The 26,604-nt window shown below is 49.6% G+C and overlaps 2 protein-coding genes across 3 annotated transcripts in view; one reads left to right on the forward strand and one right to left on the reverse strand.

The window, feature by feature from the left end:
• ARL3 (ADP ribosylation factor like GTPase 3) overlaps positions 1-19,078 on the reverse strand; it is a 30,144-nt gene extending 11,066 nt beyond the window's left edge. Inside the window, exons 1-5 of the mRNA XM_066555117.1 lie at positions 18,972-19,078; positions 8,987-9,130; positions 7,779-7,895; positions 3,612-3,662; positions 1,440-1,625 (exon numbers count right to left, since the gene is read on the reverse strand). Coding sequence (XP_066411214.1) covers positions 1,440-1,625; positions 3,612-3,662; positions 7,779-7,895; positions 8,987-9,130; positions 18,972-18,974 — 501 coding nt within the window. The 5' untranslated portion in view covers positions 18,975-19,078. The remainder of the gene's footprint in view (positions 1-1,439; positions 1,626-3,611; positions 3,663-7,778; positions 7,896-8,986; positions 9,131-18,971) is intronic.
• Positions 19,079-19,193: 115 nt separating this feature from the next.
• SFXN2 (sideroflexin 2) lies at positions 19,194-26,345 on the forward strand. Of its 2 annotated transcripts, none has more exons than XM_066555115.1 (12): positions 19,194-19,219; positions 20,354-20,526; positions 20,830-21,000; positions 21,933-22,031; positions 22,182-22,257; positions 22,335-22,420; positions 23,098-23,158; positions 23,230-23,296; positions 23,833-23,882; positions 24,177-24,226; positions 24,477-24,524; positions 24,915-26,345. In XM_066555115.1, exons 2-12 carry the CDS (start codon positions 20,366-20,368, stop codon positions 25,012-25,014), a joined length of 969 nt encoding a protein of 322 aa, XP_066411212.1. In that variant the 5' UTR covers positions 19,194-19,219; positions 20,354-20,365; the 3' UTR covers positions 25,015-26,345. The 2 variants fall into 2 exon arrangements, with proteins under 2 accessions (XP_066411212.1, XP_066411213.1); XM_066555116.1 differs by lacking the exon at positions 19,194-19,219 and adding an exon at positions 19,244-19,342.
• The last annotated feature ends 259 nt before the right edge of the window (positions 26,346-26,604 follow it).

Below are 26,604 nucleotides of genomic sequence, written 5' to 3' on the forward strand. Positions count from 1 at the left end.
TACAGATGCCACTCTGCGCTGCTGATCATTCCTGACAGAGGATCCTCAAATCTCTCCTAATTCTAAGCAGATATGTGGAGTGTATTTTTTTCTGATTAGGGAAGTTAAGAGCCTGGAAGAGGTTACCTAGAGAGGATATGGAATTTACATGCTTAGACATAACTTGACTGGACAAGACTCTCAGCAACCTCCTCTAGACTCACAGCTATCCCTGCTTTAAACATGAAGTTGGTCTGAAGATCTTCTGAAGACCCTTCTACCTAATTTTTTGTTGGACTTTATGATTCTACTATTACTCTTAAAACCTTTTTAAATGTGGCAGAGACAGAATTTGAGGTCATATTCAAGGTATGGGCTCACCATGACTTTAACCTGCTAGAAAAGATGTTTCTTCATTGCTTTCTTGTAATTGTCCAGTGTTTGAATTTTCCTCTCTGGCCTTTGATGAGCTCTGTTCCCAAGGCTCTCCTTCGGAGTAATGGCAGCTAATTTTGAGTTCATTGTCATATAATTAGGATTGTTGTTTCTCATGTGCATTATTTTGCACTTGTCAACACTGAATTTCATCTGCCATTTTACTGCCCACTCAGCATGGAGGGCTGCTTCTGTGATTCTTCATACTCAGCTTGAGATCTCACTATTCTGAACTGCTCTGTAGCATCTGCAAATAAGGTTTTACTGAAACTGCAGTGAAGATAAATGTCTTCACCATTCTGTTTCTTTAAATATCAGTGAAGGGAGTACTCAGATTTCGAGCTCTGCAAATACCTCATTAATTCAGGAAAACCTAAGAGTGAAATAAACAAACCTAGGTCCCATTTACATTACAAAGAACTACTATACCGCAGGAACTGACTACAGCACAGGAGCCCAAGACACAACTATTACAGTTCAGCACAGGGACACAGTGCAGGCCCCTCGGTGTGTTTTTGCTGCCCCACATGCTGACATTAGAAGTGGTTGTTGCTCCATGTGCAACTCTAGCATTTCTCTGGATCAGAAAAATTGATCAGTTTTTCTCCCTGGTGCCTGGGTTTAGTAAAATGCCAAATGACATCAGTAGCAAAGGTAAATCAGATTTCTAGAGTGCACACTCGTACCAGTCAAAGGGTTAATAGTAAAAGACAATTTGTTTTGTGAGAATGATTAACCTGACGGCAGTCTCTTTAAAAGAAATCAATGTCTTCATCTGGGCCAGCTAAGGGCTCCTGGGTGGGGAGGGAATCGCTCTCCCCTTTACCAGGGATGGAGAGAGCCCCAGGGCCCCCAGCTCTCCCTTCCCTTTGCACAGGACCCAAGACACACACCCCCCGCGTTTTGCACTGCAAGGCTTTGGCTGTGCTGACCCTCATCGGTGAGGCTGGTCCAGCCCCACCCTGCAGATCAGCAATCTCTTACAGATGGCCTACTGGCACAGCAAGCCTTCTGCAGAGCCTCACCTGTACTCCCTCTCCTGAAAGAGCTGAACAAGACTGGATCTGCCAGACTCTGTCCCGGATTGTGTGCAGGTTCAGTCCCTCGGCAATCTCCGAAGCAGGGGCAGCCGTCAGCAAATCCTGCTTGTTAGCGAATATGAGCACGGGCACTCCACTAAGCTTTTCTTCATCCAAAAGCTCAGCCAGCTCCTGTATCATTTACAAGGGAGTGGGGTGGGGGGAAGATGGTGAGAGGGAAGGGAAGAAAATTTTCAACCACCAATGCTTGTCTCTAATTAGAAATATATTTAGGGCAAATGCTAGAAGAGTGTGTTCCAGTGAAACCTAGATCTTATTATAAGAGAGCAAAAATGTATACAATCATCTCTGCCCAAGGTTCAAAAGCTATTTCTTCCAATTGCAGGTTAGAAAAATCTTAATTTTGGTCTGAAATTAGCAGTTGCCTTAAAGGCTACGACTCTGTGTTTTACCAGTCTCTGATCCCAGGAGACCAAAATTGATGAAACAGCAAAAAACAACAAGTAAATTGGCAGTATGAGGAATCTGTCTTAAGTTATTGCCTGACTGACCTGATTTGTACCTGAGCAACCATTGACACTGGCCCTGGTATCTTTGCTCATCATGAGTTTCAAGGGGTTGTTCGAAGTTTTAGTCACTACAATTTAAATCGGAGAGGACTTCCCAACCCCTACCTCCCCCCCCCCAAAATGGAAATCTCCCTCCCACAGGAAAGTGCTGATAATTTTGAAGGCATTGATTAGCTGAAGACAAGCTAGATGAGCCTTAATAGTTGAATTTTGGCTCCATATGCACAGCACACATTGGATGGCATCTTAAAAAATGGGTTTGTTCATTCAAAACTGGTTGACTCAAAAAGATTTTTTCAATAGCTCAAATCTGAATCTGCAGTGGATCAATGGTGGCAGAAATACTTCATGTCAGACTGCTGGTAGGTTGTGCAATGGTCTCATGTGAAACCAGCACTCAGTCTCAAGTCTCTTCCCTATGGGAACATATGACAAACTCAGCAGAACATGAACCTGTAGGGACTGCTGGCACTGCAGACAGATGAGTATAGGAGATTTTTGTGGCCTCCTTATTTAGCTGGAAAGGTCTCATGCTCTCAGATAACATTCTAACATTTTTTATCCACTGAATAGAAACTTCTGGATTAAACAAGTGCAGTCGGGGAGATGCTAAACTGCAGTGGAAATACAACTCCATCCCCCCCAAAAGCAATGTTTGGTTTGGAAGCCAGGATGAGAGGATGGAGTTATAAACAGAACTGGCTGGGAAATTTTCAACAAAATAGGTCTTTCATCTGACACGGCTGATTTATTGAAACCAAAAGTGTTTGCAGAAATATGAGGAGGGGTTTAGGTTGGCTCCGCCTGACTCAGGCAAGTGATCTAAGCTGCTGCTTCCTTTCCATCTCTTTTGCCCAATGAATATTTAATTACTGATATAAAATGAAATAGCTCCAGCAGGGAAAGATTCCCCCTAGACCCCTAGAACAACCAACAGTTCTGCTGTTGGGGTATGTCCATGAGACTTGAGAGGCAAAAGATCAAGTATCTCCTTCAAATCAGGCAGAACAGAAGGCTTTAATCTACATCTCCCATTTCTGTGGGGTAAATCTATTGCTAGCTATTTTGGGACACTGTCACTTTCAGAATTTTACACAATGAAGTTTAAGTCCTATTTTTGTTCCAACCTAAAACGAAAAATGTTACAAAACATCAGAACTTTGTAAAACAGAAATCTTATTTTCTGGCAGTATTAGTTAGATAGTTCTTAGCTTTTTTACAATTACATCCAAAAGACAATCAAGTCAATAGGATTTCCATTTCAGCTTCGTAAATAAGAAAATAGGATTCCTCAGGGTCTTAGTTTGGCAAGTTTTAAAGGACTTAGAGAAGTTTGTGCTTTCAGTATTAGGCTCCATTTGCTATTATTGTATAACTTTAATGAACACTGTTCTATTTAAACAGAATTAGGCTACCTATTTTCCTTGTTTCACATCTACCAAAATAATCTGTATTGATGTTGAAAGGCAAGTCTCTTGAAATGCAAATTTCCTTCATAAACAACAAAATCTTCTTCCTAACTTTTGTGAGCAAGGGGCACTCAGAAGTACTGAGTTACTTCAAAGGAAGCTGGGCTTAAGTAACTTACCTGACCTGTTTCTTCAAACCTCTTCCTATCTGCACTGTCAATGACATAGATCTGAAAAAAGAAATGACAGGAAAAGTTACTCTTCCCAGAAGACACTCTTTCACAGCAGCATGTGCTTGAGTTTACACTTTTGGGCACAAAGATCCTTGCTATTATTTGCAGCAAATGTTGACAAAACTTCATGATGTTCTGAAAGGAGAGGAACCACCTCTTTTAGTGCCAGAGGAGTGGACAACCATGTGGGTAGAATCAGAAAGGAGCTGGCAGAAGTACTGGGATGCTGTCACCATCACCACAGCATATATTATCTGAAGAGAACGGGAGATTGCTGGTATTGTTTCAAACTTATTGTTACAAGCTGAAACTGAGCATAGGAGGGCAAAACCTGGGGAGCCAGACATGGCCTTTCACCCCAGCAAAGTATACAAACACTGGCCTGGTGTGACTGTGCCGTGCTGCCCTCTAGCATCCCCTCCTCAATAAGCCACCAAGGCACACAATGGCACTCAGGGGACACATGAATGTGTTGGGGACATTGAGTTTGTCTCCATCAAGCAATCCTACTGTAGCCTCTTGGAGAAGGTGGTTGGGTATGAAGGCTGGATTCAGCCTGCAAGACTCCATCTTCAGTTGCCATCTAAAAAAATGGGGAACCTCAGTACAACATGCAGGCAAGAACAGACTGGTATCCCTTTTTCATTGCTTGATACGTGAAGGTTCATTGCTTGATACGTGAAGATCCCTCTTGAAGAAGGATGCTGGGATAGCAGACAGGTATGAGACTGGTGACAAACACTGAGCATTTTGCTTCCAGTTGCTGCCATTCCCCATCAGTAGTGATTGAAGCTGCTAGCATGTCATCTGCATGCTCTTTGGTGGCTTACAGGGAGCAAGTGTCAGCCTGGTTTTCAGGGAATAGATGAGCACAGCACCCTGCCATCAAGATAAATGGCATCCTTGCAGGCAGTCTCAGCATAAGACTCCATGCTTCTAGGATAATTTCGATCAAATAGTAGGAGGAGGGAAGATATCTAGCAGCAATATCTATTAAACTATAGGCTTTCTCTTAATGAGCAGCATTTGAGTTGTTTGAAATGGGACCAAACACGCAGCATGAAAATCTGTATGCGAGGCCTGAGGAGGTAACCCAGCAACCTCCCAGCCGCAGTGCAGATCACTTGGGGGCTGATGTGCACTGACAGGGGCTGGGGGACACGGGCAGGGCTGGACGCAGCTGCGTGGGGATGCGTCAGCAGAGCACGCACCCGCTGCCACGTGATGGGGACCAGCCCGTGGGCATGACACACGGGCCTCTCCCTGCAATGTGATCCCAGGCACGTGCACCAATACTGCATCAGCTACACACGGCCTCCCCGCCCCTACCAAGCATCCACCCCTATGCATCCCATGTAGGGTAGGAAGCACAGAGCAAAAGAAAGGAAGAAGCTGCAGGGCTGGCAGTTGTGTTCTGGGGTGAGACTGGACTGTCATCTGTCCTCCCTCTGGACATCTCTGGGGAAGTCCACAACACGTGAATGCAATGGTCGAGCGCTGCTTGTGAACTGAAAGGCAGCACCTTCCATATTGCGGTGCTTCTCTAGCTGGGAAGGAATGGCTCTGGGTCCCATCCAGCCAGGCTTTCTCCTGCACTGCTCATTCCTCACTAGGGAGCTGTTTTGCAAGATGAGAACTAGATACAACAGTGCTTGGGGCAAAAGCCACAAAAGCACAGCACAGAGAAAGCAAAGTATGTGCCGAGTGCCTACTTCCAAACCAGCAAGCACTGTGCCAAATAGCTGCAGGTGCCTGTCTGAATATGCAATCAGCCAGATATCCACACCTTATTTGCCTGCGTTAAGCTTCCAAATATCACAGGTGTGTGATGCAAGACCAAGCTCTCATTCAAAGGCACCTGCATGGATTTGAATTCGTAATTACTTCCTGCTTTTTAATACTCTTTAGAGGGTCCTTTCTGTTTTATGCAATGCAGTTTAGGGGAACAGAGAAGCAGGGGGTCCTGGGAACTGTAGTGTATCTCATGTCCAACCTCTTTTTACGGCCAAGGCCACACAAGAGCCTGTTTTTGCCTGTGGGGCTTGGTAACATAGTTTACCAATTGGAACACCATGCTGGAGAATGGAGATTTGAGAAAGAAATTCCTGTAAAGCTGGGTACCTCCTTTAAGAAACAAGCCAAAACACAGCCTGGAATAAATGGGTTGGGCAGAAATTGCAAGTGGTGGGGCTAGATGAAGAAATAGCATGAGGGATAAATTGGCTCAATTTATAAATGCACAATCTGCACCAGGTTTGTCAGAGGGTAAAATTACTGGCTAAAACAGGGGTAAGGACTGGCAGAAGACAGAGCAAGCCATCAGCATACACGTGATCCTAGTTTTGGTGTGTATGGAAATAGCAAAGCACTGCCCCAACATGCCAGCATCTCCCAGTTTGGGACTGGGTGTCAGCATGAAGTGCAGCTAGGGGAACTCAAGTCCATTGGTGCACCAGCTATTTCTCTGAATTCACACTGCTGCTTCCCCCAAACTGATTCTGCTTCTATCCACCCATTTTCTTAGTCATATGAAGAGGTTTTTTTTTCTGTACATTGCTTTAACTGGGGTGAGAGAGGGGCAGGGAAAACAACTCCTTTCATCTCCTTCAGTCTTCAAATACACCTTTATTTCTGCACCTCCCATGCAGCACACACTAGGAAGGGTGGAAGGCAACAGGGCACTGTAGTTTATTGTCTTTGCCAGCAGAGTCTTCCAGATACTGTTTTGTGGTTGCACAGCCTCTGCATCCTGAGCACCTGCCACAGCAGGCAGAGATCCCAACGCTGCTGCTTTGCAGGGCTGACCTTGATCTGCATACTTACTGCCTCCCCACCACCCACAGCGCTAGAGCCTGGGCTCAGTGGGCATAGTCACCTCACAGCCGCACCATCTCTGTCCTCAACAGCCACAGAGGAGCACAGTGTGTGTCCTGCTTGTTTCTCAAACCCAGATCATACTCCATGAAAAATCTCACAGTTCCTCTTTGCAAAAGCAATCAGCTGGGTTTATGCAGTGGTGGCTGTCCTTGAACTTTAGATTCCAACTTAAGGCTCAAAAACGAAGATTGGCAAAAGAGAGTGTCAAGTGTTTATTAGTCACATTTAAGTAACAGCTTCATTTGGACAATGTTTCCTAAGCCTGCAGGCACAGCCAGGCCTTTCAGCAACTGGACACAAGCCTTGGTGAACAGAGTCCTATTCCTAGTTGCACTGATTCTTCTGTGCAAGTGCACTAAAGCTTCTGACACATTACTGAGTATGTGTGTGACGGGAGGGAGGAATGGTGTCCTTCTGAGAGAGCTTCCTACTTTCCCATGGGAGCCTGCAGACCTTGGTTTTTCTCTGTTCCCACAGGCAATAGTGCTTGGGGCAGAGAGAGGCCTGCAGCCCCCAGTCTGCCTTCACTCTGGCATATGTGGCTGCATGCTAGAGGTGATCTTTGAAACTAGCCAAGACAGCACCTGAAGGGTCCCAGGGCAATGTGCTCTGGCATGGATAAACAAAGGTCCTGCACTGTAAATGTAATTGTGGTCATCTGTAGCTAATTGTAAAGTAAGTACAGCTAAGTTGTCGAAACCATTAAAAGACAGCCTTACGATTAAAGGAGAAAAAGAAAAGACAAGGAGTCTCTCTGTGTCCCTCACTCAGAAGCTTTCCTATCTGATGCCAGACAGAGCATTTAATTCTTAAGCCTCAGTTTCCCTACCTATAAAACAAGGGCACCATACTGACCTACCTCTACACATGATGTTTAAGTCACTAATGCCCATGACAGGCCTTCAGAGTCTCCAGTGAAAGGAGCTATAGATGGGTAAAGTACATGTTATTAATGTTCTTTCATTTGAAAGAGACTGAGATGAGAGGAAAGGAACTGGCTATAAACAGCACCATCCTGTGAAAGTAAAAACATGCAACTGAATGATTTCTGCAAACATAACTGTATTTTTCTTACTGCACTCAACCAATCTTGCCATTTAGCTCAGAATAACTCCTGTTACAATGGCAATGGTGTTGCTGAGGGCTGGGATATTACATTACTTGTTTCTGAATTTCTGGCTGAGACCTTGGAAAGCCATTGCATGAACACAGCATTCAGCTGCAGCCAATACTCACAAGGATATCAGTGTTTTCAAAATAGTTCCTCCAGTATGGTCTGATCTTCCTCTGTCCGCCTATGTCCCATACGTTCAGTTTGAAGCCTTGAGACTGTACACTTTTGATGTTGAAGCCCTGGAAAGAGCAGAAACAAAGCCACATAGAGCATAAACCTGAATGGCTGGAGCATATTTGTAGCCAGACATTAACACCTTATATATCCCATGCCTGCAATGTGCATTGAGATGGGCTGGGCAGCCACAAAGATGCATCAGCTGTGGGACAGGCACCAGCAAAAGCAGCCGCTAAACCATCAGTTTGTCAGTGCTCTTGGGTCAAGGGTTGATGCTGTCATGCCTATGGAGACATATGATGCAGTTAGTGCCCTTAGAGAGCACAGCAGGGTGGGTGCAGGAAGAGGTGGGAGAGCTGCAGATAAGGAGAAAACAAGGGCACTGTGAGAAGCAAGATTGAGCTTGTGAAAGCTGAGTAGACAGTCACAACTAATATGAAGCCAGAGGTCTCAGCTCAATTCGACACGACACAGCTAATGCTGGGCTTAAAAGAGCAACAGCTGCACGTCTGAAGGGTCCATTTCATCAATTAGAGCACCAACTGAAAGTGCATTCAAGTAGAAAAACAGGATGTGGTGTGGGCTGGCAATGCGCTGCCACACCACCCAGGGGACCAAGGCTTGGAATTAGGGTGCCAGGGCTGGGAGCTTTGGGAGGCAGCTATAGGGTGGGGGGGAAGCATATCCCATAGCTCTCTAGCAACCTCCTCTGGAGCAATGCTGCAGTGCTTCTGATGGGAGCCATCGCTCTCCTCCAATCCCAAAGCTCAACAAAAGGGCATGAGAAACATTAGAGAGGAGCACTGGTATATGCAGAACCCTTGGAGCTGGTTGGGTGAACAGACAAGGGTTCGTCCAGTGCTGCAGCATCCACTCTACATGTCCCCTGTTTAGCAAGAACAGCAGGAACAAAGTCTCATCCATGCAAAAGCCTTTTGCAGAACTCCACAGCACTCATCCACTTTTGCACTACCTGACCAATGTGGCCTGAAGCTCTCTGGCTCTTTCAGAAAACCTCCTCTTAGGCAGAAAAGACAGAAACTTAATGGTGCACCAGGCTCCAGTTGCTCCCCCTTTTAGAATCATGAGCACTTTGTATAACGTGGCAGGTGGGACCACAGTAACTGCCTCAAGAAGGAAAGGCCTTCCTCACCTGTGTTGGGGTGATGTGGCTGATGTCCTCTGATGCCAGCTGTTTCAAGAGTGTGGTCTTGCCTGCATTATCCAGTCCCAAGAGGAGGATTCTCACCTCCTGGTCTGGGGTGCTTTTTAGTTTGCGCAAGATTGACAGTAAACCCTAAATGCACAAGAGAGACCATAGCTGTTATTTCCCCACCCCAACTCTCGTCCCCCACAATGTTATACCCTCGTCCCTTGAAATGGATTCTGTCTGGTGGTGGCTCCCAAGACACCCTAAATACCTTTCTGCAGTCCTTACTCCCATTTCATTTCCTACTCCTCCCTTTGCCCCTATTTTCTTCCATCTCAGAGTACCAACAGCAAGGTCTCAGACAGCACAAATGTCACGCAGTGGGGTGCCCTGCTGGCTGCACTGCTCTTGTCACACAGCTGTTTGGCATTCCCTGTGCCAGGGAGACAGTGCCTATGCATACCCTGTGCAGATCCTTGCAAGCTCTTCATTACTTTTATCAGAGGGAAAACCCCATTAATTTGATCTGCCTCCTAGGTAACTACAGGTTACAATGTACCTGACACTGGTTTTCACAGTAACTACCCTGGTCATCTCAAACCCTGTTTATCTGTCTAAAACATGCTGAACCCATGGGGCATGTGCAGTTCTGATTCTCAGGATGTAGCACTTAACAGCTACCTCAGATTACCACACATCCTCACTAAGAAAAGCACAGTGGATTCCAGTCATTACCCAGGCTCAGCTCTCTGAGCTGACAGTATCACTCAGGATTAGGAAACAGAATATGCAGGTCAGCTCATTTACAAACATGCACCTTATAGCAGCACACCCAAGCTTTTGTCAGTGCCACCAGTCAGAGACCAGCACCTCTCTAAGATGGCTGGAAAAATATTCTGGATCCTGGTACATAACCAAGAGATGCAAATCACCCTGCTACCACCTGCCTCTCACTGCCCAGCCCACCCCACAGGAGAGGGACAGTTGCAGCCAAGGGCACAGGAGCAGGCTGTGACACCAGGAATGCCTCAGTGTCTTTGGCACGCTGCCACACTACTTTGCAGCCCCTGCGTGTCAGGGACTCCTCCTCAGAGCCCAAGAAGCACACACCACACTGACACCCTGCCTGTGGACAAAGGTGCTCTTGCTACTAATTTGCCTGAGAAAATCCAGGAAACACCTACAGCCCCTTCTGAAGCCCTCAGCATTCCTGTTCCATCTCTCCCAAACAATTCCCTTGTTGAAGCCCACTAAAACCAAGAGGCAGGAAGAAAGTTCAAATATCAGCAGAAACCTGAGCCCATGGGGCCCACATCTCAAGCCTTTTTGTTCTCCCAACAGCAAAATGGAGAAAATGCTTCTTGTCGACCTGCAAGGGTGTAATCAGTTAAATGTCTTGAAGTGCTTTGTTGCTATGAGGAACTAAACCCTCTAAACATTCCTGCTGAGAGCCAAGGACTATTTGAGCCTTGAAGGTTGCTCCCGATCCCCTCCAGATCGTGGCAATCAAAAACTTGTCCTCAGGATAAAGAGCTGCACGTTGCAGTACAACTGTCACCACTGCAACACATCCCCTGTCTCCAGCAGTGTCCTTCTGCCCACTCCCAACCTCAGCCATTCTGCAAATGCTGCTTCTGACTGCTCACCTCCCTGCTCCCAGGTGGGAGTGCTTTGGGAAGGACTCAGCACCACAAGTCGTGATGCTGAAGCTTTTAGTAATGCTCAGAGATTCAAATGCATGTGACATCTGATCCACCCCTGCAAGCGTTTTCGATTTCAGAGTAATTTAATGGCTTTCTGTGAAATTACCAGCTACAGCTCAAAAAACATGTGTGATGTGTAAGAAACAGGGAGGAGAGAAGGAACTTGGTAAAACTGGGTTTGAAAAGTATGTGTAGAAAGCTGCAGGATTGCCACTGTTGCCTGTGCTTTTAAAAAGCCCTGTGGAAAGCTGAGGTTCAGAAATTCAGAGCTTGTGCAAGCAATAGCAAAACTGCAATCTTACTGCCCAATAAGCAGGCTCAAGTATCACCTATTTCATAGGTGATAGGCAGGTAAAAAACTGGGAATCCAGGCCCTGTTCAAGAGCTGTGAATTAGAAATGGGCTCTGCTTGGTAGAGGGTGCTATGCCTGCTCAGTACAGGCACTGGCACAGGCACAGTAAATCCCCAAACAGCTTTTAGTTGAAATGTACAGGCCTGTAACACCATGTGCAGGGCCCTGAGGGCCAGATGCTCACAGCTGGCTCTCACCCATGGGCCCATGGCTAATGAATTTGAAGGGCTGTGTTCAGTGCAGCCAGTCACTGCAAGCCCTGCCAGCCCAACAGCTCATCTCCCTGGCCACAGTGCCCAACCCATGTTCTGCCCTGATGATGGTCTGCACTTCCACACGTCTGAGGAAAGAGAAAAGGAACAGCAGCAAAAATACCTCTAGTGGTTACTTGTTTATATGCATGTCCTAAGTGCCCTTGACATCATTAAAAAGCACAAGTTTTAACTGCATGACTAGCAACACATTTTCTTTTCACCTGCCGTCAAATTTACAGTTGTGTTTGTTGGCTTGTAAATCTGTGGATTTCAACTCAGTGTGGACAGACTCCACAGGAGCAGGAACTCTAAAATTCACACATTCTCCTTCCTTTCTAGGGAAACACTGATTTTCCCATTCTTATGGGCCTGACCCAAAGCCAATGTACATCAGCCAAAGCACTACTGCCGACTTTGGAGAGCTCTGAATCAGGCCCTATTATTTTAGTTTATTGCTCACAGTTAAAAAAAGAAGCTGTTGAAATGCTAATCCTATTCACAGCTCCACTTGCTAAGAGCAGAGCAGTGTATCCCAGAGCAGATCAGGATTAGGTGCCTTTATATTTCAGAATTCAACTCCAAAATACTGAGCGCAAGGAAATGTATTACAAAGTATTGCTTATCTACCACCAAGCAATTCTCAAGGGTCGGGAAGAGGAACAGTTGTAAATGTTAATAGAGCTTCTCCCATTGTAGATGGATGCTATTTCTGGGCTAGTATGACAGCCTATGAGAAAACGATCAGCATCGTTCCATATTCTACTCAAGTGACACTGCTGCATGGCTGATCACAGGATTATCGGGGGTAGCCAATAGAAGAGAAGATATATATAGAAATAAAAGTATTCTCTAAGGTATAAAGTAAGCTGATTTAAAAGGCTGGAAGACAAGCAAGGCAACATAGAGAAGTGGACTTTATTTCAGTAGCTGCCAGCATGGTCTGTATATACAACTTAAATCAAGAGCCAAATCATAGTATTGGTTCCCATGACTGTTACTACTTTGTAAATAGTATTTAAAATGTGAATCCAACATTCTCCCTGCAGTTAGTAAAGATTTAAAACTAAAGAAAGCCAAGTCCACATGCATTTCTCATTTTTTTCATTTTAATTTTTTTTAATTGATCTTGGGAGCACACTGGCTAGAAAGACAGAAGGCATTTCCTGACAGCTTAGTAGACTGGAAAAAATAACTCAGCAGAGTTCCCTGCTGCATGCCACCACAATGTGGGACAAGCAGCCCCTGTTGCACACACACTGATGGACAAGCACTCCTCTGCTGGCAAACACAATGCCGAAACTAAGGGGCTGAGGAGAGTCAGAAAGCAATGCCTTGTTATTGATGGGATTTGTCAGGTAGAAAGCCATGAGATGGGAAGATCTGCTGCAAAGGGGATGCACAAAAGCAACAGAGGAGGAGCAGATTTTTGAAGCAGGGCAGGTAAGAAATGTTTCATGCTGAGACTTAGCCAGTAGGGAGAAGGGAGGATTCCCAGGATGCCTGCATAGCAGCCAGGCCAGTGGCACTTGCTCACTGGAGTGTCCAGGGTGAGAAGCAGGACAAGTCTCGAGCAGGCCAGGGTAGATGTGAGCTGACTGAGGAGCTGCAGAGACGCCTCACAGGAGTGTAAGGGCAGCGTGTCAGCTGCACAAAACTAAGCAGACTGCGGCATCTGTAACAGAGAAGGGAACTGCAGATGCTGCTCAGATAATGAACAGCACAGCATGGCAGCGTGTGCAGCCTTTGGAGAAGGGCAACCAGACAGAGCAACTCAAGGCTGGGCACAGTCAGCCAGCACCCGCTTCTTCGTCACCTCTGGGTTAAGCAAACTATGTCTTATATCAGATTGGCTTGTTTAAAAACATCTTTGTCCTTGGTGGAGAGGGTTTTCTTTACAAGCACCGTGAGGAGACAGACTGATGGGGTCAGCAATGAGGAGACTGTATTTTCCAGACAGTGAGCGGGGACATACAATAAAGAAAAAGAGACTCCTGACAATTACTATGAAATCAGAGTGGGGCATTAAATTCAAAGATGCAACTAAATGGGTAAGAGCACTCATAAACACATTGAGCATGAAAGCAAAACTAACCATCTTATTAACATCCTTCAGAAAACAGGGATGTGCGGTTTTATGAAAGTATATCATTGCTAGGTTTAAAATACCCACCAAATTATCAAAGGACTTTCAATTATAGCTGCATGCAGTAATCCTATTCTCTCTCTCTCAAAAAAAATCCTACATATATAAAAATACAGTGACATTTATAGTCCTAGCTAAGGGTTTTGTGGGTTTATTCATGCTGTATATGGGTCTCTTGAACTAGTTGATGCATGTAACTACATCCTGTACCACAGAAGCCACTGAAAGGAAGATTCACTTTACAGGCCAAAGCAAAAATTGCTTTGGGACAAACAGAGCATTGAGATAATCTGTTTAAATATTGTATCAGATTGGCAATATAAAGCCATAATGGAAAGAACAATTCTCCCTTGTACTGAGGGCTGGATACACGGAGCATGGATAAAAAGCGTGGCCCACAAGCTGCTGCAAAGCACGGTTGATTCTTATTAGGAAAGAGAAGTAAATGTATTTTGTTTAACTTTATTAGCCACAAGGCTCAGATAATGAATTTAAAATAAAGCCACCCTCAGACACCACCAATTGCTTATCTACTCGATGTGGACATTTAGGTAGAATCAATTCACTTCACCAAGATGCAATAGAGCCACAAAGCTCAGCAGCTCAGCCTGCCATTACAACCACATCTTCCCCATCTCTATAGCCCTGCAGAGATCCCCTCTTCCCCACTACTGCAACCACAAGTCACTTTATCCTCAAGACTCATCTCAGCCAAGCACATTTGCCATCAAGATGACAACTCCTGTCTCCCCACAGCTCCCCAGCACTGCTGAGCTCCATTCTCAAACTTCTGTGACTTTCCTACAACCGTGGGAGAAACTTCACAAAATATCCATAAAACCAGCCCATGATTCTTCTGCTAATTCCTTCTCTGCCACACCTACAATCCTTGATGAGGTTTAGGCAGCAAATATGTCAAGTTCAAACCTGTCTTGGATTCTACTTATTCGTATCAGTTGATTATCTCTCACCCCAGACAGACCATATTTCCATGGCATGGGAGCACCATGGGAGCTGGCACAGCACCTAGCACAGCTCTGGGCACTAATTTATTTATTTGCTTTCTATTAAGCAATATGGTAGCAGTTCACCATTTTTAAAGTGTAAATTAAAGATAGAGGGTACACATGATGATTTCAGAAAGTCACACAGGAGGAGCTGACACAGGGAAGGACGAGGAGCTTAGCTGAGCCAAATATCTTGCCTTGCACAGTGGATATATGAGGCTACATTTGTCATCCAGGGTGCAATCCTGCACACACAGAGCTGGAGGAGGGGAGTCCTTCCTGACAACTGCACTGATTAGCTGGTGCCCTGAAGAATGACGTCTGATTACCTTTATCTTCGGCTGCAGAACTGCAAATGTCACTAATGGTCATAAAATCATCCAGTCTTTTTCAAAATACAACCGAAGTAAATTAATCTATTGAGCTCAGTTTATTCAATACTTCTTACTCTGGCAAAACTCCCAAAAAATCATTTGCTTGCTGCATGTCTCCACCATATGGTGTCATTCAATGCAGACTTTCTTTCCTGCATTGAAATCCAAAATTTAATGGAGTCGAGTCACCTACAGAGTTTTTCCAGCTCAAACCTACTAATGTAGTTTTCTGTCAAAGAGGTCACACAGCACTTTCCAGTTTGATACATAAACCAATACCAGCATGAATCCTCTTTTCATAATTAAAATCAAACTCCTATGGTTTCAGCAGGTTTGAAAGAAGTATTTTGCCCTTTGCAGAGAAGAGCCAATGCCCAGCACTGGACAATGTCAGCAGTGTCTGTCTGGTTTCAGAACTTCAAAGTTTTGACCAGTGACTGGTATACTCTCCTATCTGCAGGTGATTTCTCATATCAACCTCGCAGCAATCAGTAAAATAAACTAGAAGTCAGGACATTGAACTGTACTGAAAACTAAAGTAGTGAGACACTTATAATACTAGAAAGCATTTTTAATGGGGCCGTTTTAAATAGAGCCTTACTGCCAAGGAACAAGGGACAAAATAAAGAATTTCTAAGTATGAGGTAGTCCTAGAGCAGGCAAGACATACATGATGGTTTTCCTAGAAACATGAGCTCAAGAGCAGGAGAAAGATGCCTGACTATGCATTTAGCTATGCTGTTATTTTATCCTTTTCACCAGATGTGCCTTATGTCAGCTAGGCACTCTGTGACTCAGTTTCCTTAACTATAAAACAGGGCCACACTTTGACAAATCTGGTTTTGACACAATGATGTCATCTTCAATCAATGGTTTTAGAAAAACACTGGTGATCCACTGGCCCCAGCATCTATCACTAATATACCATGTCTCTTGGTAAAGATTGTTATTTCAGTGACAGTAGGAAGCATTACTGTGATGAGGAAGCCACAAGCTCTGCTTCACACAGCATTTCCTAAACTTTGGAAAGCAGCATATCCTTTCATGTAGCAGCCTCCCTTCGCCCTTGCCATGCACCCACTGCAGATGCTGCTTAACGGTGCCAAAGACTTTCAGCTCTACACATCTCTCATGCTTTGCAGTTTTATGGCTCATCCTTCCCTCCATGCTCCAACTATGACCTTCCACCACCCCTGCCCCACAGCTGTGAGAAATCCTCGTATGCTCTGCAGAAGAAGACACTGCCCCTCTGTACTTACTCACTCGGGATCACTGAAATAATTTAAACCTCAGCATTAACCCTCTTAGCACTGGAGTTGGAGCAAGCAGTCGTTGAGGGGAGTTTTAGCGCTTCCCAGTGCCATCAGGACATGGCAGGAACGTGCTCACAGGCAGCTACCACGGCTCAGATGACAACCAGTAAATTGTTACATCAAGCTGTCTGGATGATTTCTGACTACTGACCCATACCCCCAGGCTGCCATAGCTGCTTTGGATGTATTTGCTGCTGTTTCAGAGTTTCTACCATAAATGATTATTCTGTTTTTGTGAATGTTGAGAATCTAGAGATATAGTGCATTGCTCTCCAGTCCTCTGTCCAGTCCACCCAGCCCACCAGGCACCCCAAAGTGCCACCCACCCTGCCTGAGAGGCTATAATTCAAAAAACAACTCCAAGAAGTGGAAAATAGACAAAGAGGCAGTAAAATGTTGTATCAAATAACACGAACGCTGGCGAACACCCAGTCACCCTCTCCGTACACAAATGCCTGGATAAGAGCAGCCAGATCCCAGACTACAGCAGCTTATCAGGACATCATAAGGCAGAAGAGCAGATCTGGCAGCTGCAAGCCAAATGTGTCCCACAAAGCACTGCACTGCTGGAGGCAGCTGCCCTCATCTTTACAGCAGATGTCCACCCTGTGATGGCTTTGGTGCCTGGTGTGACATTCCCTATCACCAACTCATCTGAAATAGAGCAGATACCACAGGCTTTAACTCAGTCTTCTTCTCTGTGACCCAGCAGGTAGGGATGCAGCCAGAATTAACCCAGTGGAGATAAGAAGCTGCCTTTGGTGCTCTTGCTTACACCTCCTTCCATGCATGAATCCCTCTACTTGCACGAATCCAACTTATGTCCAGAGGGCTCCTGGACAAAATAAGGCTTTACCCTTGGGAAAGCTCCTTCCCCATTGCTACTGTCTTCTGCTTGTGTTCTCTCTTCATGCAGCATACTCATGAGTGGATCTACATCCACGGCAGCTCTCTGTCACCACCCCTCAGCCATAGTTCCAACCCCTCCTTCTAGTCCTCACTGTACTTTGCCAGCATCCCACTTGTCCCACCCCAACTACTTTGACTTGTCCCACCCCAACTACTTTGGCATCTAAACCCAAATTGTTTCCAGCACCTGGATGACCCTGGTCCATCATCCAAACTTCCTCCAACCTCAATTTAGACTGCACTACACACCTCACCTGTCTCCCAGCATTGCCCTCCACCCAAGAGACCCAGTTTTTCCCTTCAATCCCTGCTAGTACCTCTCAAACAATTTATTTCTCTTTTCCAACACTTCTTTTCTCCCTGGGATCTTTCTTTCTCTCATCAACATCAAAACTCCACTTCCAGTCTTTCCCACAGTTTATTCTTATTTCTTCTTTTGAACCCAAACTGTCCCTCATCTTGCCAGCCCATGGCAAAAAACTCCAGAGCACACAACATCCCAGCAAACTATCCTAGCCAGCCAAACACTGACTGGGTTTTCCACTGACTCACCAGACTGTCCATACCACCCAACTGGCAGTTTTCTTTCAGCCCCTGAGCACTCTGTCCTGGACATCTCTGGACACCCAACCCCTTCATCCAGTCTCTCTCTGCCATGATTGGTACACAGCCCCTTCTCAGGCTGTGTATCAAAACCCAACCCTTCCATCTCAGCAAGCTCTCTTCTAGCTCCCTCAATTTCTATAGACAGGATCCAAGTCCCAGGGTTGCCTCCTCCCACCTTGGCTGGGTTGTCTGGTGCACCTTTAGAGTCCCAGACTCTTCACAGGCAATCTTTGAGCACTGCCTTCCATCCTTGCCAGGCTCTTCCATTGCTCCTTCCCTCCTCAGGTCACTGCCATCCTGGTCCCCAGCCCTCCCAAGCACCCACCCTTCCATCACACCTTTCACACCTTGACTGAATCAACTCCAGGCATGATGATTCCATCCCAACCAAGAGCCCCCCATAGCATCCTTGAGCCTCCCAGCCACTGTCTAGACCTGATTCACAGAATCACAAAATCAATTTGACTGGAAAAGACCTCTGAGATCAAGTCCAACCTATGACCAAACACTTACTAGAGCATGGCACCAAGTGCCATGTACAATCCCTCCAATCTTTTCCTAAACACCTCCAGGGATGGTGACTACACCACCTCCCTGGCCAGTCCTTCACAATGTCCAATCACTCTTTCTGTGAAGAAATTCTTCCTAATGTCCAGGGCCTCAACCCCAGCCAGGATCTTTCATGGCTGGATGCCCCAAACTTGCTCTGTTCTCATTCCTTTGTATGGGTGCCTGAACCTGCCCAGCCCCAGGCCCCCACGCCTGACTGGACACCCCAGGTGGGCACTGAGACCCCAGGCCGGTGTCACACAGTCACAGGATGGGTCAGGCTGCAAGGGACCACAGTCCATCATCTGCTCCAAGCTCCCACTCAGGCAGGGTCATCCTTGAGCACATGGCACAGGATCGTGTCCAGATGGTTCTGGAATATCTCCACTGAGGGAGACTCCACAAACTCTGAGCACACTCTTCCAGTGTGTGGTTACCCGCCCGGCAAAGTTCTTTCTCGTATTCGGGTGGAATTTCCTGCGCATCAGTTTCTGCCGTTGCCTGTTACCCTACTGCCCGACAGCACCAAGCAGAGCCTGGCTCGCTCCCCGTGGTTCCATCGCCTCGGCCCCCCCTCTCATGGCCCAAGGCCTGCCCGTGCCTGCCACGAGCCCGGCCGGGCCCGACAGACCCTCCGGCCCCCACCACCCCACGCTCCGCGGGGAGATCATCCGCGGCCTCAGGCGGCCCCGTCCGCGCTGGTCCCGTCCCTCAGCCCTCAGCCCGCCCCGGCGGCCCCGGGCCCGGGCCCGGCCCCGCTGCCCCCGCCCCGCTCACCATCCTCGGCGCGGCCCGGGGTTACCATGGGCAACTGCGTCACACCCACCCGCGCGCCGACGTGCCCGCGCCGGGGGAGGGGCCAGCGATGGGCCCGCCCACGAACGAACGGCGCATGCGTACTGGAGCAGGCCTGCCGCGGGGGTGGGCGCGGCCGCTCGGGGCTCTGTGATTGGCTGAGGGCGGCCACGCGTCGGAGCGCGGGGGCGGTGAGCGGCGCGGGGCGGGAGCGGGGCCCGGGAGCGCAGGTGGGACACGTGGGGACGCGACGGGGCTGGGCTGGGGCGTGCCGAGCCGAGCCGAGCCGGGCCGGGCCGAGCCGAGCCGAGCCGAGCCGAGCCGACATAAGCCGTGACCGAGCCGTGCTGGAGGTGTGCCTGGGCTGTGCCATGCCGGGCCGAGCCGAGCCGGGGGTGTGCCGAGCTGTGCTGTGCCTTACATAGAAGGGCAAGGAAATTGGTGAAGGGTCTGGAGCTCAAGTCTTATGAGGAGTGGCTGAGGGAGCTGGGAGCGTTTAACCTGGAGAAAAGGCTCAGGGAGACCTTATCGCTGTCTACAACCACCTTTGAAATGAGGGAGTGGGCCCCTTCTCCCAGGCAGTCAGCAACAGGACGAAAGGATATAGTCTGAAGCTGTGCCAGAGGAGGTTCAGGTTGGACATTAGTAAGTGTTTCTTTACAGAAGGGTGGTTAGATACTGGAAAAGACTGCCGAGGGAGATGTTGGAGTCACAGTCCCTTGGAGGTGTTTAAGGAAAGGCTGAACATGGTACTTGGCTAGGGTTAGGCACTAGGTTAGCCATGCAGAAGTTGACGTGGCGGTGTTTGGTCATAGGGTGATCTCAGAAGTATTTTCCTGCCTAATTCATTCTGTGATTCTGTGCTGTGAACCGTGGGCATGTGGTGCAGCACCCCGGGGAGCACACAGGGCAATGCCATGGCAGTGCAGAGCAGCATTAGAGGGATGTGCAGGATGGTGCTGTGGGGGGCACAGCACAATGTGGGGGTGCTGTGCTCTGCATACTCGGGGGCTGCAGAGTAGTGTCCCTGTAGGAGTGCCTGCAAGCCAGCCTTGGGTTGAGCTGGGCCCTACAGTGCTGTGCAGCACTACACCACCCCGAGGAGGGGGTGTGGGGTGCAGCACAAGTGGGGCAACCCCAGGCAAGCAGGGTGATGTGTGAAGGAGCGGCCTGACTGCAGTGTTCTGCTGACAGCAGGAGTGCAGGGGCCTCCTGAGCTCAGGGCTGCTGAAAGTCCAGTTTTCCTGTTAAATATAAACCTGCCATGGCTCTCACCCAGCTGACTGCTCCTGTGGCCGTGGCAGGCGTGCACTCAATGAGCGAGCAAGGCAGGATCTTACTGAGCGGCCTTTTCCTCTGCCCAGACCTACTCCAAGATGGCCACAGTTACTGTTAGCTTCAACATCGACTCCCCACGCTGGGACCAGAGCACCTTTGTGGGGCGCCTGAAGCACTTCCTCAACATCACCGACCCTCGGACAGTGCTGGTGCCAGAGGAGGAGCTGGACCAGGCCAAGGCCCTGGTGGAGAGCTGCAGGTGAGGGGCAGGGGTATGAATGGGGCAGGTGCCATCCCTGTGTTCATGGCCATCCCAACCACTGTGCAGTGTTGAAGGGGATGGAGGCAGCCGTTCTCAAGCAGGTATGCTGTGGTGTAACATCTGTTGGAGGTAGTTTTGGGGGGTTTCCCAGGCTTCTCCCAGGAGCTTCAAGCTGTGACATGCATTCTTCTCAGGAGATGTTTCCTCTCCCTTTCATGTGGTGCCCGGAGCTCTGTGCCTCAGCAGTGCTGGGTGCTGGCGGGTCTGTGCAGCTTCCCCTGATGGGTTTTGGGTTTGCAGGGCCGGGCTGGTGCCGCCAGGAAGCAGCCAGGAGCAGCTGCTCTATGCCAAGAAGCTGTACGACTCAGCCTTCCACCCTGACAGCGGTGAGAAGATGAACCTCATTGGCAGGATGTCCTTCCAGGTGCCGGGGGGCATGGCCATTACTGGCTGCATGCTCCAGTTCTATCGGTGAGCTTCTGGGTACACCAGGCTGGGGACACAGCCCTGACAGCCCCCAGCCCCTTTCGAAGTCCCCAATGCCCAGAGCATGGCCAGCCTGCCTCCTCTGGGGCTGGCTGCTGCCCAGGGCTTGCCCTTGGCTGCTGTGCTTGCCTGTGTCCTGTGGTCAAGCCCAATGTCTCTGGGCTCTGTCCCCAGCACCAACCTGGTGGAAGCATCACAGATCCCCCTGGCATGGCTGGGAATGGTTTCACCTCACCCTGAGCTCAGCTGAGATTTTCCCATAGCTCCTGTAATGATTAATGCAACCACATCCTGCTTGGCTGCCGCTCTTGGTCTGTAGCCCATAGCAGTCTTTGGAAATGAGGACCAAATGTGCCCCTAGGCCAGGCTGCTTCAGCATCCCCAGCCCCTGCTCACAGCTCCCTGCCTTTCCCTTCTCCACCCCCCTGCATTCCAAAGCGTGCTCCCTGTGTCCCTTCCTACCCCACGTCAGTGTCTCTGAGACACCAGTAGAAACCCAAGCACACTCATTCCCCAGAGCCACTTCTGTCCCCATGTGTCCCCTCCCTGCTGCTTGCTTTGACAAAGGCTTATCTCAGCCCAGCAGAGGATGGCTGCCATCCTGCTGAGAGCTTATCTCAGCCCAGCAGAGGATGGCTGCCACCCTGCTGAGAGCTGTGTCTCCCACCCCTGCCCAAGTGCCTTGCATGACTGGGCCCCTCCTTCCTGTGCTCCCCAGGGCAACCAGAACTCCTGGGATCATTTCCCAGGTCTGCCACTGGCTTGTCACTTTGCCACAGTTCCTCAGTTTCCCTTTGGAGACACCGTGATGAGTGGATTGCAGGCATCTTGGCTGTCTCCCTGCCAAGCCTGGCCACAGGCACAGGCCATGTGTCCCTGACAGCCCTTGGGTGCTCTCCCATCCCTTCCCTCCACAGGACAGTGCCTGCAGTGGTCTTCTGGCAGTGGGTGAACCAGTCCTTCAATGCCTTTGTCAACTACACCAACCGCAACGCTGCCTCCCCCATCTCTCTGAGGTGAGCGAGCCCCACAGGATGGAGTGTGTCCATTTGATGCACCCCTGGATGCCCTGTAAAGACCCTCTGTGCCATGTCTTGGGCACAGAAGGAACAGGGCTGTCAGAGTTGGTGATTCTGTTGTCTCCCTTCTTTGAAATCACTGTCCAGGCAAATCGGGGTGGCTTATGTCACGGCCACCAGTGCAGCCCTGGCCACTGCAGTGGGACTCAACCTCTACACCAAGGTATGCCAGGCTAGGGCCAGGTGGGGCAGCTGGGCACATCCTGCTGTCCCATGCTGATGCCAGCTTGTTTCCCACAGCGAGCCCCCCCCTTGCTGGCCCGCTGGGTCCCCTTTGCAGCTGTGGCTGCTGCCAACTGTGTCAATATCCCCATGATGCGGCAACAGTAAGTGTCACACATGGCTGGGGCGCTTGAGGGACCCAGCTCCCTCCAAAGGCAAGCTGGTGGCAGCCAGGCTCCTGGGCTGCCTGGCCTCCCTGCCTTGGATTCCCCTCCTGGGAGCTGGAGAGGGGTGAACTGGGGTCTGTGCATTTGCAGTGCTGTGTCTGTGATGGAGGGTGTTGGGTGGGATGGCTCAGCCTCCACCTAGAGCAGGAGGGGGATTTTTGGCTGAGGATAGCTGCTCTGGAATCTGTGCTGGAAGATCCCTCAAACCCAAAGATCTCCTGCATGGCATGGGAGAACCCTAGTCCATGATATCCTGATGCTGGGACACCCCAGTTGGGGTCCTGGTGGTGACCTGTGTCTGCTGCTCGGGATTCCCCACAAGTCAGGGCACAAGGAGCTCGGGTACTGTGTGAGGGACTATGCCCTGGCTCAGCTGTGTATCCAGGCAGTGTCTGTCCCTACACAGCCAGATCCTGCTCGCAGCTGTGCCCTGAAGATGGCAGCATCGGCTGGGCTGGGGACCATGGTGCCCCGGGGTGCTGGAGCCCCGTGCCCTGGGGCATCAGGGGCTGCTGTGTATAGAGGACTCCCCTGGCACCCCCTCACCCCGTTGCTGTGTCCTTATGCTTTCCTGGCCATCCCATCCTCCACTCACAACTGCCTGTCCCCTTCAGGGAGATCATCAATGGGATCACAGTGACAGATGAGAACAACAACGAGCTCGGCCACTCCAGGGTGAGTCTGGGGATGGGGATGCAGGTTGGGGCAGGGCACTGCCAGGGCTCACCTGCTGGTTTTGCTTGCAGAGGGCAGCAGTGAAGGGCATCGCGCAGGTTGTGCTCTCCAGGATCACCATGGCAGCACCAGGCATGAGTGAGTGCGGGGCACGGGGGTGTGCAGCTGAACTGAGGACTCTCCAGGACCCACCACCGTGCCCTCCCCTGCTTCAGTTTCCCTCATGAAAAAGAGGGAGAGTGGCCCTGCATCCCAGATGGCATTTGCTCTCCTCATCCAGCCATTCCCATCAGAGGTCCCCCAGCCCCCTCCATGCCAAACCACAGCTGGGAAGACAGGGGGCAGTTTGGCCCCATAAGGATGCATCTCTTGTGTTCTCTGGCCCTAGCCCCTCGCCCTGCAGCCCGGCACCCCCTCTGCTTCTGAGACCCTTGACATGCTGCAAGCCCAGAAGGAAGGGCAGGAGCATGAGGAGCACAGACCATGCTGCCCCAATGATGGATGTGTGGGGGCCTCGTGTCAGGTTCTTGCTGTCAGCAAACACCCGGTAGCCCCCAGCATAACTAGCTGCTTCCGTGGCCTGCAGGTGGATGGTCCTGCTGGGACAGCCCTCCAGGCTGGCTAGCAGGATAGCTGTTCTGGGATCTGGGCTGACCTTTGCTCTCTGTGCCTAGTTATTTTGCCCATCATCATGGAGCGGCTGGAGAAATTCACCTTCATGCAGGTGAGTGCATGTTTCTCCTGACAGTGGGTTCTGTGGTGCTCCAGCCCATATCTGCTGCTGATATGCTGGGGATCAAATGGGGATTTGTAGAGCCTGGCTTGCTTTGCTCCCTACTTCAGTCATTGATACACCAGTGGCCTCTCAAGTGACATGGGGAGGCTGTCGGAGGGTGGCAGGGTTTGGTGCGCACCAGAGGTGTTGGGCATTCAGTCCTACTGAGGGGGGAAGTCTGCTCAGCCTATGAGTGGGTCTTGTGGTGAGGCCAGGGACTCAGTCCTGGCTCTTCTCTTGCAGCGGATCCGGGTTCTCCACGCACCTCTGCAGGTGCTGCTCTGCGGGGGCTTGTAAGTATCTCACTGCTCAATCACCTGTGAGTGCCTGGAGTATGGCTCCAAAGAGATGCTTGAAAAAATGCTTATTTCCCAGAAGAAATTGCAGAGCTGCTTACCTTTCAGCTTGGGCTTTCCCCAGTTATTGGGAGTTATGGGGTGTGAGCAGCACTTCTTGGGCTGAAATCCCTATGGCTGGAGGGCAAACAGGCTGGGATCCCCAAGACTAATGAAGACTAATGCTCTGCTCTTCTCTGTCCCACAGCCTCCTGTTCATGGTGCCAGCAGCCTGTGCCCTCTTCCCCCAGCGATGGTACCTCTTCCACTGCTTCCCCCTCCTGCATGGGATCTTGGGAGCCTTCCTCCTTCCCTAGTACTTCTCTGCCCATCCCAGGAGAAGCATGATGGGCACCCACCCTTCAACCCAAGGCAGTGCCTGCCAGCACACACTGGTGCCCAGGGCAGCAGGAGAGCATGTGCCTCCCCTGCTCTGTGAGCTCTGTGCTGGGACCAACAGGACACCCAGCTCCATGGGCAGCTCTCTGCCTTCCAACACTGGGAGGGAGGGGTGGCGGGTCTTGCCATGAGCCTGCAAGATCCCAGGGACTGCAGAGGCCTCAAATGGCAATGGGAAGGCAGGGTGGTTTGACTGGTGTTTGGGGAGGAGGATCATGGCTCTCAGTGTGAATCTCCCTCTCCACAGCTCCCTTGCGCTGGCTGACCTTGAGGTGGAGCTGCGTGACAGTATCATGGCCAAGCACGGGGACCAAGTGCCATATGTCTATTTTAACAAAGGACTGTGAATGGAGACTACCTCAGGAGCCATCCCACCCCTCTGGCCTCCTGCCACCACTATTCCCACATCTCCTGAGCAGGGTCAGATGCACAGTCCAGCCCAGATCTGCACCCCTACCCAGCACCTTCTCTGCAGCCTTCTTCCACTGTAGAATCAGGATCTGACTCTGTGTGTCCAGCTTGCAGCATTTTGGCTTGTAGTGACCCATGCCCATCTGCTGCATGGCACGGACATGGGTCCATGATGTCTCAGCCTTCCCATGTCCCTCTTGCCCTGAGGGATGCCTGCACTTCCTGTGCCTTCCTTTGGCCCAGCCTGTCTGGGCCTCGCTGGGTCTGGCCCCATGAGGCTCTCTCCCTTGGGGCACATTTCTACCTCTAAAAGCAGATATCCTGCCATTGTACCAGCAACCAAACCACATTCCTGCCTTAAACCACCACAGTAGCCTCTTCCCAAGAGATGGATCATGTCTTGGCAGGTGTGAAGGGACCTGTTCTCTCTGCACTATGAGAGTCACCATCCCAAAGTCCAGAGATCAATGCTTGGACTATGCATTCCTTGCTCTCAGGTTCAGGTTCTATTCCCTCCGTGTTTGCCACAAGCCAGGAAAGAAATAGCTAATTGTTTTTAGCTCTGATTTTTTTCATTCCTCTGAGCTCTGTCACCCTTGTCCTACATCTCTGGTCCCCACAGTGAAACCATGAAACTGCAGCTTTAGAGAACAATTGTCTCTGTGCCCCCTTTGACATGGGGAAGAAGACACAGAAATCATGGAATTGTTAGGGTTGGAAGGACCTCTGGAGGTCATCTATTCCAGCTCCCCTGCTGAGGCAGGGTCACTAGAGCAGGTTTCGCAGGAATGTATCCAGGTGAGTTTTGAGTATTTCCAGAGAGGGAGACTCCACAACCTTCCTGGGCAGCCTGTTCCAGTGCTTTGCCATCCTCAATGTAAAGAATTTTTTCCTCATGTTGAGGTGGAACTTCTTGTAGTTTAGTTTATGGCCCTTGTTCCTTGTCCTGTTGCTGGGCACCACTGAAAAAAGCCTGGCACCATGCCCTTTGCACCTGCCTTTGAGACATTTATATGCATTGATGAGATCCCTCTCAGTCTTCTCTTTTTCCAGACTGAACAGACCTGGCTCTCACATTCTCTCCTCATAAGAGATGCTTCAAATCCCTCATCATCTTTGTGGCCCTCCACTGAACACTCTCCAGTAGCTTCTCTCTTTCTTGTCACAGAGCTGTCAAGGCATTCACTCAGGCTCTGGATTCAGTCACTGCTGCTGCATTGCAAACAGCAGAGGAAGGTTGAAAAATAAATGTGATTTTTAAAAACCAGCTGTGGGTTGTGCTTCTGGCTGATCTCTGGTTCTCTGGGCTGGGCTGGTATATGGGTCTCATGCTTGCCTTGGAAGGGAAAAGTGTGGGCTTTGTGACTGAGCAAGCATCAGGGTGAAGGTGAGCAAAGGGGCCAGGAGAAGGAGGAAGAGTGTAAGGCATGGCATGAGCTCTGAAACCCTTGGGCATTCAATGGCAGCCTTCTCCAAGGGGTTCTTGGGGCTGCAAAGTCCCATGGCAAGTGACAAAGGTGATTGTG

This window comes from Molothrus aeneus, chromosome 8 (genome assembly GCF_037042795.1).
Source record: "Molothrus aeneus isolate 106 chromosome 8, BPBGC_Maene_1.0, whole genome shotgun sequence".
Classification (NCBI taxonomy): domain Eukaryota; kingdom Metazoa; phylum Chordata; class Aves; order Passeriformes; family Icteridae; genus Molothrus; species Molothrus aeneus.

Coding starts and splice junctions, on each gene's coding strand:
- SFXN2 (XM_066555115.1), top strand. CDS start 20,366: ATGGCCACAGTTACTGTTAGCTTCAACATCGACTCCCCACGCTGGGAC. Junction 21,001..21,932: donor TGCATGCTCCAGTTCTATCG/GTGAGCTTCTGG, acceptor TTCCCTCCACAG/GACAGTGCCTGCAGTGGTCT. Junction 22,032..22,181: donor GCCTCCCCCATCTCTCTGAG/GTGAGCGAGCCC, acceptor ATCACTGTCCAG/GCAAATCGGGGTGGCTTATG.